Raw genomic sequence first — 15438 nt, 5'->3', positions numbered from 1 at the left:
AAACATAATTCAGAACTTCTCCAGTATATTCCAAAGGAGGTGTGTGTCCCCAACCCCCAGGAAAACTGAGAGAAAAGTCCACGTTAATTTTAGCTGTAGCATTACATGGCATCAGCCTCCTACCTTGACATACTGCTCCACTTCAGTTACAATTCCCATGACAGCAGAGTATGACTCCTCCAGAGCCGCAGGGCCATCAGGCATCCTTGTCAATGCATTACGATAGAATTTCTCTTCCTCAGACAGCTCATAATGCACTCCGACCTAAGAACCATGATTATACATGTGATATATATAAATTTCTAGGGCACTCAGCTTCAGTCCTAGAGCAACACACTAAGATATCAAGCACAATTAATTGCAAAGTGAAAATAATTGCTCAGAGTTAGACACAGCTTCATTATGCTTACCTGATATCTCTGACTTTGAATTCTTGGTAGTGACAGGATTACCATCTTCCAAGAAAACATTTCTTGGTAAAGTTTGTATCTACACTCTTCAATTGGTGGATTCAAATATATCACCTGGTTGGTTATTCTTAGTTCATGTACAATGTTCTGCAGAAACAGTAAACACACTCAGTTTTACTGGCAGATACTACTACATGTAGACAAGAATTATGGACTTCAAGAAGTAGCGCACACTTTTGAAAAATCAACCTGCATTTAAATGGGAGGAGGCATGCATTCCTCCAAAACCAGATGCAGAAGAAATATTTATCTCCCATATAAGCCTCAGATATAATTCTTGCATTAAGTAATTAACAATAAGGAAAAAAAAACAACAAAAAAACCCCACAACCAAAACTTACTTTGATCTTGGGTTCACCACCAGGCTTATGGCTCACTTGAGGAGCATCTGTATCCATGTCGACTTCTGCTTTGTCATCTGCTTGTCCAAGAAGAACCTGGGTCCAGGCCCTCAGTCCAGCTTGCAAACGAACACCCAGGATTCTTTCAATCTAAAGAAAATAAGCCACATTGGAGGAAAAAGCCGCATATTCACTGCATAAAGATCCCCACTATCGATACATTCTGACACCAAGCACACTATGGAGCCTCAAAAAACCAAGTCCTCCTTTACCAAGTCATTAAAGAGGTTTAAGAGATTTGGTAAATTTTCACCGAGTATCAATTCAAAGCTTCTCCTGTCCTCATGGACTTTAATGGAATTAAACAATTTTAACTGCTCTGAAGTTGGCCTAGTGTCCAATAACCTGAAACTTAACTCAACAGGCAGAACCAAACGATACGAAGGCAATGGAGTCTTTGCTACTGGCATAGCAAATTTTCACCACCCTTTATCTACCTTGCTCCCCAGCACCTTCTAGGCAGTCAAGCTGTATCGAACTTTTTTCTGCAAAGGACAAAACTCTGCTTGAATTAATTGATCCCAAAAGTCAACAGCGAAAACCAAACAGGTCTTACATCTTCTGCATACCGAAAACGCACTGAAATTTTCAGAGAATGGGGAGACAGAATTTTCCCTGGGTGACTATGAAGAGCATAATCAAAAAACATTTTGCACCTGATTAAAATGTTTCCTCTAAATATATACTACTCCTTGATCTCACACCTACCTCCATATCCAACTTATTGACCCAGATTGGCAAATTTGAATATGAATGAAGATTTAAATCATCCACAGCTTTCTGAACCCTGTTCAAGATTTCGGAGAAAGTCTTGTGATCATACATGCATGTTTCCAACGATCTCACTTCCAGGTCTATTTTCTCTTCAATAATGAGCAGATCATCCACCTAAAATGGTTTAGGAAAAATGGGATGTTTAGTTTGACAGGTTAGATAGAGACAACAGTAATTATGCAGTAATGGTTAGTCATTTCTCTTTACTTGGATGCAGCAAATCTATCAATTTTAGTAGTACTAAAAGATCCATTCAGCTGGCCAATTTGTGCCAACTCAATCAGCTACTTAACCGAAGAGCTACAGAACAGGTTATCAGCTATCCAATTCCACTTCTGGTTAACCACACATTACTGAAGTATAAATGTAAAAATTCTGCAGAATTTGAAAGATAAAACAAACCTTTTCCTGGAAACTGAAGACAGTCTCAGCTAAGCGCTGAACATATGGATCAAGTTTGTACGATTCCCACATGAGAGCAATTCCTTCTGCAATCAAAGCTTGCACCTCTTTCTTCAAGCCAGCAACCAGAAGTGAGATAGTATTACGCTCTTCTACTTTCTCACATGTTCGCTCATATGTACGGACACTTTCAATGAGAGAAATAGCAAATGGATAGAGCTGGTTTGCTTGGTGAGCTTTGTTGACAATTCCTAGTGGAACACGGAAACCAAGCCACTTCAGGTTTCGGACTTCTTTTGAAAGTGTAATTATTTCTGGGAGGAAGTTGACTTTCAGTTTCAGGACATTTCCACTTCGACCTCTAACACGAGTGCTTTCAATGGTGAAAATACGACCAGCCACACCAAGATTGCGTTGCTGAACTTTTCTTGCCCAGTCATCAAAAATCTCCTGAGTGTTGAGCTTCATGCGAAAGCTATCTCCATCCTGCTTTAGCTTCTGACCTTCTACATGGTTCTCCCAACCTTTGCCAAGGACGTCCTCAACACGCTTCATGTAAGCGGTGAGCTGTCTGTCAATCTGTTTTGCCCAAATTATAGACCCAGACACTGGAGGCAAGTCACGAACATGACTCATTTTACAAGCTTGACTCTGTGGGTATTGCACTTTAAATTTGTCATGAAGAGACTCGATATCATCTTTTACACGCTGGATCAATTGCGTTTGATATTCACGAATGGCACCACGAATGTGAGGTCTGACAAACAAGGCATTAAATCGAGAGAAGATTCTGAACATTTCATTGGCATTCTTTGCTGTACCAAGCTGGTCTCTCAAACGGGCAGTTATTCTTGTTTCAACTCTATCAATTCTTTCATCATATCGTTTCATTGCTGCCTCCCAGGCTTCTGTACCTTCTTTGGAAACATCTAACCCATCTACTTCCTTAACATTCTCATAAGCAAGATTGACTTCTTCAATCGCATTAGCATCTGCAGCATCAAAAAGGACTTCTGCTACTTTCATATCCTGTGGTTCAGGTACCTCTCCTTGATTTTGCTGGGCAACAGCAGTTACCTGCATTAGAATCACAGTTTAGAGAGTTGGATGCTTCAAAATTTACCTACAAATAGCTAAACACAGTCTGTTCTAACAAGCATTGCAAAAAACCTACAAATTAGTACCAAATCCTTAAGAAACTTTCAGTCATGTTTCAGATTTATGTTCCACTAGGAATGAGGCAACACAGTTACTTTACAAACTTCCACTACTGTGCAGCATAATCTCATTTTCCACTGTGGTTTAGTCAAGCTCAAGTATTTACACACTTATTAATCTCCTCTATGTTATGTCTGGACTTGCTGTGTCTATTAACACGAGCATGGTCATGTAGTATGCGATGTAAGTCAGAATTAAAGCTAAGACTATTAGCGAGGGTTCAAAACTAGACTGTTTTTAGAAGCAGACAGCAAAACTGAGTATTAGTTTTGTGTTGGTAACTTTTTAAAGCAACAGCGAACACTCTTGAAGAAGCCGCACAGATTTTCTGTCTGGTAACAACCAAGAATATTACCTGAGGTCGCAAGACTCTCACAATAACTGCCCTCAGCTGCTCATGCTGACGCCTGAACTTCCTCATTTGATCAAGGCGACTTTGGAGTTTCCTATGAGCAGGATTGATACGCCACACCATCTTGAGGTTCTCTTCCCTTTTTCTTTTCACAATATCTCTCAGCAGAACTTGTAGCTTCTCATATTCGTCATCCCAGGTTTGGAATACTTCAAAGCACGCAACCATTACCTGAAGAGAGTTTTAGAATAGGAACTTTAGCTCCCAAATGAAATGCTTCCTGAAAATCACTATTCAATGCAAAAATACAGCCACCAGTATCACAAAAACATGAATGTACCTTTTCAAATTCTTCATAGGCAACATGCATCAGTTTTCTGGTTCCCAATACTTTAAGTAGCTGAGAGCTCAGATCTCTTGAAATAGCCTCCACCAAACGCAATGCCCTTTGGATTGGGTATTTTGTGTTTCTGATTTTTCTCAAATGAGTAAATATTGCAACAAGGGCCTGCCTTATTTTGTCGAGTTCAGTAGCAGACAGCAAGTCATTCAGGGGGAAGTCTTTCATGAGTGGATTATAGTCATTCACAGTTTCCAGAGCCTGTTTTAGACCTAAATGTAATAGAAAAGATTTGGAATATAACTTTGCATTTCATTAATCAAATCTGTAGCTTTAACTAGACCAAGGTTACCCTAAACAGCAGTGTTCTTTGTACTGCAATGTTCAAGTTTTGAAACAGCTTAAGTTCTGTAGGACATTTGTGAAAAATGTATTGAACAGACATTTTACCTGTGTCTGTATCGAAGCTGACAGTTGCATGAAAACGTTTGCCATGTTTTAGAATATCCAGAGTCAGAAGAACTTCTGGACTTTCACGTTTTTCCTGAATGCGATACAGAGCCCGTTCCAAATTTAACCAGAAGCTTATCTCCTGTAATGCAGTGCCTGAAGCAGGATCTCGATCTAATTTGGTCACCTTCAAAGTAATAGAAAGAAAGAGAAGGGAGGGAGAAAAGCATTTAATTGATATGCTTCAACTGTAAAAACTTGCTCTGTTACTAAATGTAATTGAAACACATAACATCTACTGGGTTTTAATAATCCAACCTCAGACAGTTTTGGCACTCATTCTGTGAGAAGTGTAGGAATTGCAGCGCAACAAGAGTCAAAGTTTAATTCCAGTGGTCCTCAAGTTGGGTTTAGGACCTTAATGGAGTATCTTCAGCATAGCCTGAAAAGGTTGCCTGTCTGCTTTTGTGATAAGCATCTATGTTCTGGTTAATGACAGATGAGCCAGGCAAGAAAACAAACATTTCATGCTCTAGAGTAAGAAAAGGCACCACTGTTCCATGAGCAATAGGTGTTTACTGTGCCCATGGAGGAAAAAAAGCCTGAGCAGTATCCGAAATACTATTTCTGAGTGACAGTGGAAGAAAAGCAGATTTCTTTTTAAAAGTAACAGGCGGGAGTACAAGAGATTACAAAATAGAACTGGAGCAACTGTTCTGAAGTGGTTGTGGATGTACCTGGGGAAATAACAAAACAAACCAACAAGACCTGTTTTTCTCAATCTGCTGTAAAGATTTGAAAAATAGTTACAAAATTCACAAGGTTACTGCCAGTTACTCGAGTCTGTTACAAAAGATAAAATAGTCATGCTCTCAGCTACTTGCACAACAATTTAGACTAGACTCTAAATTTAGACAAGGCTTAGTCTAGTCTAGAATTAGACTAATTTAGACTAGCGCCTCTGGTGACTCAGAAAACTGGTCTCAGATCTTCAGAGTATCTTGCATGAAGCAATATTTTACCAGTTAAACTGTGAAGAAGATACACAGTACTACATAGAAGTTCTTACCACAGTCTAGTACTTTATTTTTCCCCCCTACCTTTTGTATCTCTCTAATCCAGCGGTTGACTCCAGATTGTAGCTGATTGAGGAATAACGGATCCTCAGCCTTCTCACCAAAATCTGTAACCTTTGGTTTTTCTCCACGTTCATAACACTGCTTGGCAACATTAGTAATGGTTGCATGAATTGGCAGACTAATCTCTGGAATTTCAATATTCTGCTGCAGATGCAAGAGGCCCATTTCAAGTTCTGCAATCTTTTTCTCAACTGAAGGAGCCATTTTATCTCCATCCCTGAAAAAGCACAGATGTTCCCATACAAGAAGCCGAAACAGAAACCATACACAACACATTTAAGTTATCTGAACTACTTCCCGAGGGTCAGCAACAGCATCATATGCAACCATGTGCTTGAACAATTTCACATAACTTGCCTTGAACAGTCACTGTTATTTTTTTCATTAAACACCTACTTTAATTCATTAGCAGAGAAGTGCAGTATTTATACTGAATTACCTGTCTGCTTTGCCAGATTCTCTGATATAGGACTTGAAAAAGGGAGCAACAGCATTGCTAATGAAAGAGTGTAATGTTTCATACGGAGAATCTTCACTGAGAGTGAGCACTCTCAGTTGGGAAGACACTGGTTTGTCGGCGTCAATCACTGGTGTACGCTTAATGAATGCCAGGCTGCAGAACAGAGCAGAGAGTTACGAACTAAACATTTGAAACTTAAGCGACAGTTAGAATAGCTTTAATCTGACTGCAAGTTTAGGTCACAGGAGTCAAATGCTAACCTGCATCATCATACTTTATAATCTTTCTTCCAAGAGACTTGAACACAAGTCTTCCAATAAACACATATTTATACTTCAGTGATCAGCCAAACTTAGCTATCAATAAGAACTTCGCAGTATGGGCATGCTGAAGAGGCACACATCTTGCAAAGCTTCACAGTCAAGTATGCATTAAGGTGACAAATACGTAAGAGTCAAACATAACCGAATGTCCTGGTTTCAGCTGAGATAGAGTTAATTTTCTTTATAGTGGCTGGTATGGGGCTATGTTTTGGATTTGTGCTGAAAACAGTGTTGATAATACAGAGATGTTTTAGTTGTTGCTGCACTAGTCAAGGACTTTTCAGCTTCCCGTGCTCTGCCAGGTGCACAAGAAGCTGGGAGGAGACGTTGATCCAGACTGACCAAAGGGCTATTCCATACCATATGACATCATGCTCAGTATATAAAGCTGGGGAAGAAGAAGGAAGAGGGGGACATTTGGAGTGATGGCGTTTGTCTTCCCAAGTAACCATTACGCGTGATAGAGCCCTGCTTTCCTGGAGATGGCTGAACACCTGCCTGCCCATGGGAAGGAGTGAATGAATTCCTTGTTTTGCTTTGCTCGCATGCACGGCTTTTGCTTTACCTATTAAACTGTCTTTATTTCAACCCACGAGTTTTCTCACTTTTACTCTTCTGATTCTCTCCTCCATCCCACTGGGGGGGAGGGTGAGCGAGCGGCTGTGTGGTGCTTAGTTGCTGGCTGGGGCTAAACCATGACACCGAAGATTACTGAACCCAAGTTCTGTGTGTATGTTACATTCGCATGTGTGCCAAACTAGTAAGACTTTGTTTCTTTAACCTCAGAGCTAGAAATCCTAAGTCCATTCCTTTCAGCCTCGTGACATACCCTTGTCTTATCAGAGCCTCCACCCTGAAAAGCTATTGCTCCACCTGAATAAAAACACTGCATCAAGCACTAGGTAAACTGGAGGTAAATTTGCAGGTAAACTAGGTAAATCTGCTTGCGTAGGTTTTGCATTCATAGGGTAGAAACATCAAGATCTATTTTACTAACTCACCTGTTTGATTTTATTCCATAATGAATGTCAGTGCTGATACTGTAGGAAATGAACTCTTTTTCCTCTTCTCCTTCATCTCCCACATCCTCTGCAAAAAATATGCTATGTAAAAAATATTTTATTTCTAAGGCATCTGCCACTCTCTCTCAACCATCTTCTGCTATTACCAGACTATCTTCTAACTTTTCATTTCTACACCAACTTATTATGCAAAATAGCTTAAATTAAATTTAGCTTTGCAATATCCTCAAATTCAGAGTGGGTTCATTGGTTTTTAACGCAACTCTATTTTTAGTTTGTTATTAAAAAACCCGATAAAACATTACAACAAGCAAATTATAACCCACATTCTGCTTGTGAAGCAGAGACACATCTTCTGCAATACAGAATGTGCATTTACTTGTAGAGATATGCTACCAGGATAACTACATTTAAGTGAGAACATTAAACGGCTACTTTTTTCTCTTATAGGTTGCTTTGTATTTTCAGACTTTTTCTTTAAAAGTGATTTGGAAAATAAGCCTCTGAACAAGAAATAACTACCAACAAAACAAAACCCCAAGCCATGGGAAGTACTCAGGCATTACCACAGCCCATGTATCACAGATGATGTAATTGCTGGGGATGCGGGCAGTTGTGCTGCAATGCAGTGATTTCGGTGCAGAAGGTTACTCCCTGTTGGGGGACACACTCTGACTGGACACATTACAGTGAACTCTCATCCTACTCTGATTTCATTTGGCCCTTCATAGGAGGTACAGCCTCAGGGTATCACATTTGTGATCACGAGCACCAGAAGGCCGGTCGCAGAACAACAGTGCACTAGACACTACAGGAACCCGTATGAAAGCTGCTGGCAAGCTGTGTAGCTAGCAATACCACATAGCAGTTTTCATTACTCAAAAATACGGCTTCTGTTTTATTGTATTTGTAATCAATAATTTACTTCATACTATCCAGTCCATGCACAAGTTTCAATAGTAATATTGTTTTTAATAGTGTCAGAGAAAACAAGATCTCCATATGTTGCTGGAGGTTCCGAATCTGTTGTTTGAAGACCGTCTGTCAATGAGAAAATCCATTCTCCCCAAATAACTGCTATTAAGCCAGAAGACATCGATGAAAATGCCTTCTGCCCATAACAAATTAGTATTTAGCTTCTAAAACATGTAATAAGTGTCTCAATTTGGTTTTAACCATACATATATAACAATATTTATGCAACAAGCCTGGACCACCACTATCTTTCATTACTTCCAACCCAAACTAAGGAAAACCAACATTATGAATCAGACATAAGAGAAATTTAGAAATCATCTGCATAGCCTATTAACATCCAACGGACTTTCTTTAAATCTTGTTAAACACTGTATCATGAATTCATAAAGACTGTTGTTCTTTTCTTCCCCCTCTAGAAAATTCTACTGTTTTCCCTGCTGAAAAAGAAGTCTCAAACTTTGGAAGGGGAAGGAAGAGGATAATCAGAGGAAACAGGCATAAGATAAACAAAGACAGGACATTTTAAGCAACATCTTAAGTTTACAGTGAATAGACAGCGAGTGGAAGAACCTTCTTCATATTTCCCTCAGCATGCAGCAACTGCAAGGCATATATCCAGCATCTTACACTGTGGCAGCTGACATGTTAAATAACGCAATATGAAGTATGACTGTATGAAGATCTGATATACATCTATAGGGAATGAACCAACAGCACACTAGGAGTAGAGATCCAGAAGTTTAATAATAAAATTTTGCAAGCTCAGCCTGGCAGGCATGTAGCTATATACAGACTATAGGTCTTGTTTAATAGTAAAAGTCTGTTATTAATGAAGCCTAGTTATATTTTATTATTGTTCATTAGGCTGGATTCTGCGACAGTAAGTATTTAGCAACAGATTTGTTGACAAGAAAAAGTCGTTTTTGAAATAAATAGAGTCAGCAAAAGAGGCATGTAAATAATAAAGGTGTTTCTCAAGTCAGTGTCAACCTAGCTGTAGTATTTAATGCAGCATTAGATGAGGTTTCCAAGAACCGTTTACAAGCAGAATTGCCACCAGGCTTTGCTAACTAAACAAAACACTGCAAGGTCTACACCTTGATTTATCAACTTCGGAGTCTCGCTAATTAACCACGAAACAGCACTTTTTACAGGCTGATTCAGTTTTTTTTTTTTTATCCAGGGTTTTGGGGTTATTTTTGTTCTGTTTTAGACCGGTTATTCGCCTTGCCAAGAAGCAGGTCACTACCCAGCAGAAAGGGGGCCGCAGTAGGAAACGCCTGCAGCCTACTGACAAAGCACTTTCGGTGCCTTTCCAAGCAGGACAGGCTACAGTCGCAGCACACAAAGCACCGCGCCCACATTCAGCCCACGGCCGCGCCGTGCATCTGCCCCGAGACCGCTGAGCAGCGTCAGCTCAGGCCCCAGACCCGGAGAACAAAGAATAACGGGGGAGGCCGGGCCAGGCGGAGGCAGCCAGCGCGGAATCCGCCCGCTGATGCAGGCCCTTGCGGCCGCAGCCACCGCCCTCGCCTAACACCCGGCCCCGGCTCTCCCACGCCCGAGACGGGCCGCACCCGCAGTGCGGCAGGCCGGCGCCTCCCCGACCGGGGCCGTGCGTGAGGCGGGGGAGTACCCGCAGCCCCCGTGGCGGGCGGGGGAGCGCGGCGGCGGCGCGGCGCGCCCCTCCCACCCCGCGGCAGGGCGGCGGCCCGACACAGGCAGCGGCGGGCGCCGCCGCCATTTTGACAGCGCGGCGGCCGCCCGGCTCCGGCCTCACCTTTGAGGGTTGAGCGCTCCACCAGGACTGTGTGGACCTGCGGGTCGGAGAGGAACTTGCGCATATGCTCCACGGCGCCCTTCTCCTCCAGCGCCGCCTCCAGCACCGCCGGGGCTTCGCCGCCGTCCTCCAGCAGCAGCGGCACCAGCTTGCGCAGGTGCTTCTGTAGCACCGACACGTCGGCGACGTTCTGCACCGCCGAGCCCGACACCTCCATGCCGCCTTCCTCGCCGCCGGGGCCGCCGCCCCCACCGCCGCCGGAGTCGGACATGCCGAGGCAGGGACACCGGCAGGCGCGAAGCGCTCCGCCCGCTCAGCCGCCGCCCCGGGACTGGCCCGCCCGCCGCGCTGCAAGCGACGCCTCGCCGCCGCGGGGGAGACTGGGAAAGGCAGCCCGCCACGCCCCCCGCTGCTGGGCCGAGGGGGCGGCTCCCGGTGCCGGCGCGCTGCGCGGCTCCGCCCGCCGCCCGGCAGCCTCCCGACGGCAGGGCGGTGTTCGGCCGCGGCCCCGCAGCACCCGGGGGGCCAGGGCGGTGCCTCCCCGGCAATGCAGCCGCTCTGCAGCCCCGCCCGGGCAGCGGCCGCTTCCCCGCCTTTCGCCCCCCCCGCCGGTGTTTAACAAGTGTTTCATTCGAGTAATTTCTTCCGGAGGAGGGAGCGGGAGCTGAGCGGCGAGGGAAAGGGAAAAGCCCCGCCCGCGCCGCTGCCCCCAGCTCCCTGGCAGCACAGCCCCGGTGAGGCCTGTGCTGCCGCCCAGTTACCTGGAAGACAAAGCAGCCCCAGGGCTCCCTTGTCCAAAGAAGAAAAATGTTTATTTCGTGTGAAAAATAAACCCAGGAGCCGTAAGAACAGATGGTACAAATGACATTTTTCCATGAAGAAAGCAGCAGGCCAGCTTGTCACCAGCCGGGGCAGACTAGATGCGGCTTCTCTTCAGTGCAGAGCAACCCCCCGACCCCTTTTACCTTGGGTGCTTTATATACCCAGCTCACCCAGCTAGTCCTGCTATTTACAGTTTAATCAATCCAACAGCCAAACCATTAATCTCACACTTTCAGGAAACAGTTGCACAAAAGACTAAGACAAACAACACAGACGGGACTGGAAGCACACCAGGGAGAAGACGACTTTTCCTTCAGAATCTCATTTCATTTAAAAAAAAAAAAACCTTAAAGCTCTTTCACAGCTGTCACATACGTGCCTGCCCTATCCCACTGTATATGCTTTGACTGATCTAAGGTATTAGATGAGTTTAGCTCACTGCCACTGAGATGGACAATCCTGTTCCTCCTTGCCCAAACTAGTCCCCTCCCTCACCTGGTCCTGCCTGAATGTGCCTGGGAGAGGGGAAGTGGCCGTGAAGTTCCAAAGTAACTCCACCGACTCTCAAGAAGTGCACTGGGACCACTGGGTGACCTACAGACTAAAAACTCCAGTTCTTCTTCATATGGAAGTAGAGAAGGGGAAGTCACTCAAAAAAGAAAAACAAGCAAAAACAAATTCTACAAAACCGCCTCCGAACCCCACATATGTTTTCTCAGGTGGATACACAGGCAAATGCACAGAGACCCTCACGCCCAGGACCTGTTCAGATGTCCTGCACAAGAAATAAGGAAGCTGGGGTAGGATATCCTGCCTGACAAAGGAAGTCCTGACCGGTAAGCCACTACGTAGTGTAACAGTGTTAAAGCGTGTATGTGCAGCTAGGATACTAGGAATCCAGAAGGCCCAGCCACATACCCCAGCTCCTCCATTTCTACCTGGAAAAAAGCTTGCTCATGCTCAAGTAGGCTCCCAAGGGGTTTAGGAGTGCAGTTTAACTTTGAAAAAACAGTGATTTCTTAAGTAATAGAAATCTCAAACCTTCTTGTCTGGAAGGAAAATGATCTGTTCAGCACCCAATTTTCAACGACAAGCACCAGAACTGATAGAGGTGATTCACTGAAAACCAATCAAAACCATTTAATTTTCACCCCCCCCCCCCCTTATTAGAAAGGTAAATTTTATTTTTGATGAAGAAAAATAGTGGTAGATACTCATCTGAATATTCTATTTACAGAATATAGTTACTGATATATTGTTTAATACAACAGTCACCTATTTCCATTTTCGAAAGTCTAGTTTGCTCACACCCTATCATTCTTCTACATGCAGGTTATGCTTTAGGATTATGTTTAATATGAAAAAAAGAGCTATCTTTGCTAGGCTGTCTGAATTCCACAAAGGCTACCCTGTATCTGGTCCTGCCTGACTGCTTTCCAATCAGGGGAGAATTATCTAGTTCCTACATCCACAAAGTGTCAGTACAGGCCAAGCATCCAAAAAAACCACAGGTTAAATTAACATCCTGGCCTTCAGGATGTTTGTTAAAAGGGTGTCGATAATACTCTTAAGCAACCTAGATACATCTCAAGTGTAACTTGGCATGTCTTAGGAGGTTAGCTCAAGCTACGTTTCAAAGTGCTAGCATGCTCATTCTTCTAAAACAGCCATCATCTGCTGCACCAAAACGTCACAACATTTTTGTAGCTTACAAAGCAAGATACAATATTTCATTGCTGTAAGATTGCTGCCAGGAAAAAATTAGAATAAGGAAAGTAAGGAAGTAAAGAAAAGCAAGCTGGACAGATACAGGAAATAAGAATTCAAGTAATTATTGATATACATTGCTGCTGAATTGTAGAGAAAGCAGGGTCAGAAAAACCCCAACAAGTCTCATCTTACTGTAGGTTTTAAAAACAGAAATACTCCCTGTGCGACAAGACTTTATGGTATAAAGAACAAGTCTAGGAGTCTAATATTTAAATGCTAGGCTACTTGCAACTAAAAGCCAGCGTACGTAAGACACTTTGTATTCCTTTAATCACTTCAGCCTTATCTACTGTGCCATGGGGCAGGAGGAAGATGTTGTAAATTAAGTTAAAGGAAATTGAAGCAAAGACTAGATAAACTAGCTTTTTACACAACTTGTCATGTTCAGTTAAAGCTTTAGCTTGCTCAATCAGGGTGAAAAATAGTTTTCCTTGATCTACCTCCAGTTAATTCTGAATGTCCTTTTCTTGGATACACAAAGGACCCAGCTCTAACAGGTATGCGAGAAGCCATTGAAATCAGCCATCCAAAAGGCAAGATTGCCAATATGACACATTTCACCTATAATTTAACTAAAAAGTATTTCAGAGAATCAGAATGAGAACTAGGACTTGTCAAGACAGACAAGATCTGCTCCTGGCAAATGCTGTACAACATATGCAGAAATAAAACCTTTTGTATAACTTATAAAAGAAACAACTTTATAAAAAAAAAAAACTTGTCTTTTTCCTCTATTTAATAATAATTTGGTAGTATTTGAGACCAAAAACAAAGCAGAAAACCCAAACAAGCAACAATCAGAGAAAATCACTCCCTTTCCCATCCTGATCCTCTTGTATCTCTAATCCTCTAGCCAGAGTACTAGAAAAATTACTATGGCAAAACCTTCATGCTAGCATGAACCCTCTTAGTGTGGTCTTCTGGATCACAAAAATGCCTAAAATAGCCTGAGGCAGGTTTTGTGAATATCCTTCCTCCTCTTGTAGCAAAACAGTGGAAGCCCTCTCCCCTCAACACCACAGGGCTGATGCTTATGAAGCTTCATGTTTTGTGCGTGCAGCCCTCCACTTGTGCAGGAATGAATGCAGTCCCAGTATGACTGGGCTCAGAGAAAGCCAGCTGCAGTCATGCTGCTCTTCAATTATGTGAGGAAGGAATAATGTATTATCATCTTTAGCACCACAGTAAATTCTCCCTTGGGAAGTTTTACACACAAATTTTTTTTAACTACATCCAAGTTTTACTGCATAGGTAAAGACAGCTCAAGCCAAGTTTCATCATGTAAAAGAAACTATAATCCAGAGAGACAGCAATATGGTAATTAGAATGGCATTTCTTAAATAGCTATATGCAGTCTGAGTCTCCACAATCATTATGCACAGTTAAAGACAAGATTCTAGGAGCAGAAATGCTCCATGTTTAGGTGGATGGTCCATAATGGGATCCAGAACAATACCCCTGGATAACCTGGAATTGTAGCTATCTCCTGTAAGTACCATTTCTAAGGTGCTAAAATAGTTTCTGTGAAGCCAACCAACAAACCTCCAACCACAAGCATACTTGTGCTACACTAGCACCTTCCTTTCCACTTCTAAAAAGCCAGACCAAGCAAGCAATGCCAAAAAATGTTGTTGGTCAAAGCCCCTGAGCTTAATTCCCTTAGAGAGAAAGGATTAAAGTTCACTTCCTGAATATGCTTGCAACTCATTAAGGTATTTATATAGAAAAAAATGTCACTACCACCAGTATTTTAAAACATTGTATTTTGAGACATATTTGACCCTAATTTTGTAAACTGAACAACTGAATCCTCAGCTGTTTCAGTATCTAGTTTTTGATTCATGATTAAGCTTGGGAGTGCATGTGATGAGTTTACTTCTGAGCTTATGCAAAAAACTATTTCATTCAGTACGCAAAGGCTTCATTTATAACTCAAAACTGTTACATTTATAACTCAAGTCAGTAGTCAGATATTGATCCCAGGCTTACAATGTGTCGTGTCTGTGTCGTCCGTCCGTCCCCGTCCCCCCCCCCAAACCCACCACATACTGAAAGTCAGCTTTATGTGTGTCATTTCCTTAGTTCTTTCAAAGACTTCTATGGATTCCAGAGGAGACAATTCCTACTGCAAACCGAAGTTTTTTCCTACGTCCTTGCCACCTGACCACGTATCACCTACCACACTATAATCCCTAATTTTATGGCTACTTTGCTTGAAACCTGTCAATACAAAAGTGTTACAGGGGAAAACACTATTGTATGAAAGGTGTGTCTTTCATATCTGTAGATTGGAGATTTATCAAATTCCTTTCAGTACTGCCAGTTGTTCTAAAAGTTAGGTCTGTTTTCTCTACTGAATAGCCATTATTCCTGTTTTTTTACTAATGGACTTTCCGTAATTTTTTTTGTTGCTTTTGTGAAATTTCTGAAATTAATTTGTACAGCTGATTCTGCAAACAACGATAATCTGAACACACCCCCAAACACCCTGTGCTAAATTTAGTTTCATAATGAGCAAGTAAAATTCACATGTTCTTTATTTGTCCATATAATACACCATTTTTTTTTTTTTAAGTTTTAAAATTAGATAAAAGCATATTAAATGGCAGGTGTATGAAGTTCTTGAGAAACAATGTCAGAACAAAAAATTGAATTACAAAATGTTAAAAAATATGTAGGTACATTTGAACTTAACATTCCACTAACGCATAATGTTACAGATATTGTCTAATGAAAA

General features: G+C 42.3%; 1 protein-coding gene across 1 annotated transcript in view; it reads right to left on the bottom strand.

Annotated features, from left to right (window-relative positions):
• The window catches only part of DYNC1H1 (dynein cytoplasmic 1 heavy chain 1), a 46902-nt gene extending 36454 nt beyond the window's left edge, over positions 1-10448 (bottom strand). Inside the window, exons 1-12 of the mRNA XM_075503598.1 lie at positions 10110-10448; positions 7331-7418; positions 5986-6159; positions 5508-5763; positions 4408-4594; positions 3958-4229; positions 3621-3848; positions 2048-3124; positions 1580-1759; positions 812-961; positions 411-557; positions 124-264 (exon numbers count right to left, since the gene is read on the bottom strand). Of these exons, the coding sequence (XP_075359713.1) occupies positions 124-264; positions 411-557; positions 812-961; positions 1580-1759; positions 2048-3124; positions 3621-3848; positions 3958-4229; positions 4408-4594; positions 5508-5763; positions 5986-6159; positions 7331-7418; positions 10110-10380 (3171 nt within the window). The 5' untranslated portion in view covers positions 10381-10448. The remainder of the gene's footprint in view (positions 1-123; positions 265-410; positions 558-811; positions 962-1579; positions 1760-2047; positions 3125-3620; positions 3849-3957; positions 4230-4407; positions 4595-5507; positions 5764-5985; positions 6160-7330; positions 7419-10109) is intronic.
• Positions 10449-15438: the final 4990 nt, after the last annotated feature.

This window comes from Mycteria americana, chromosome 5 (genome assembly GCF_035582795.1).
Source record: "Mycteria americana isolate JAX WOST 10 ecotype Jacksonville Zoo and Gardens chromosome 5, USCA_MyAme_1.0, whole genome shotgun sequence".
Lineage (NCBI taxonomy): Eukaryota > Metazoa > Chordata > Aves > Ciconiiformes > Ciconiidae > Mycteria > Mycteria americana.
The sequence above is the reverse complement of the archived record's forward strand: the minus strand, read 5'-3'. Positions and strand labels throughout refer to the sequence as shown.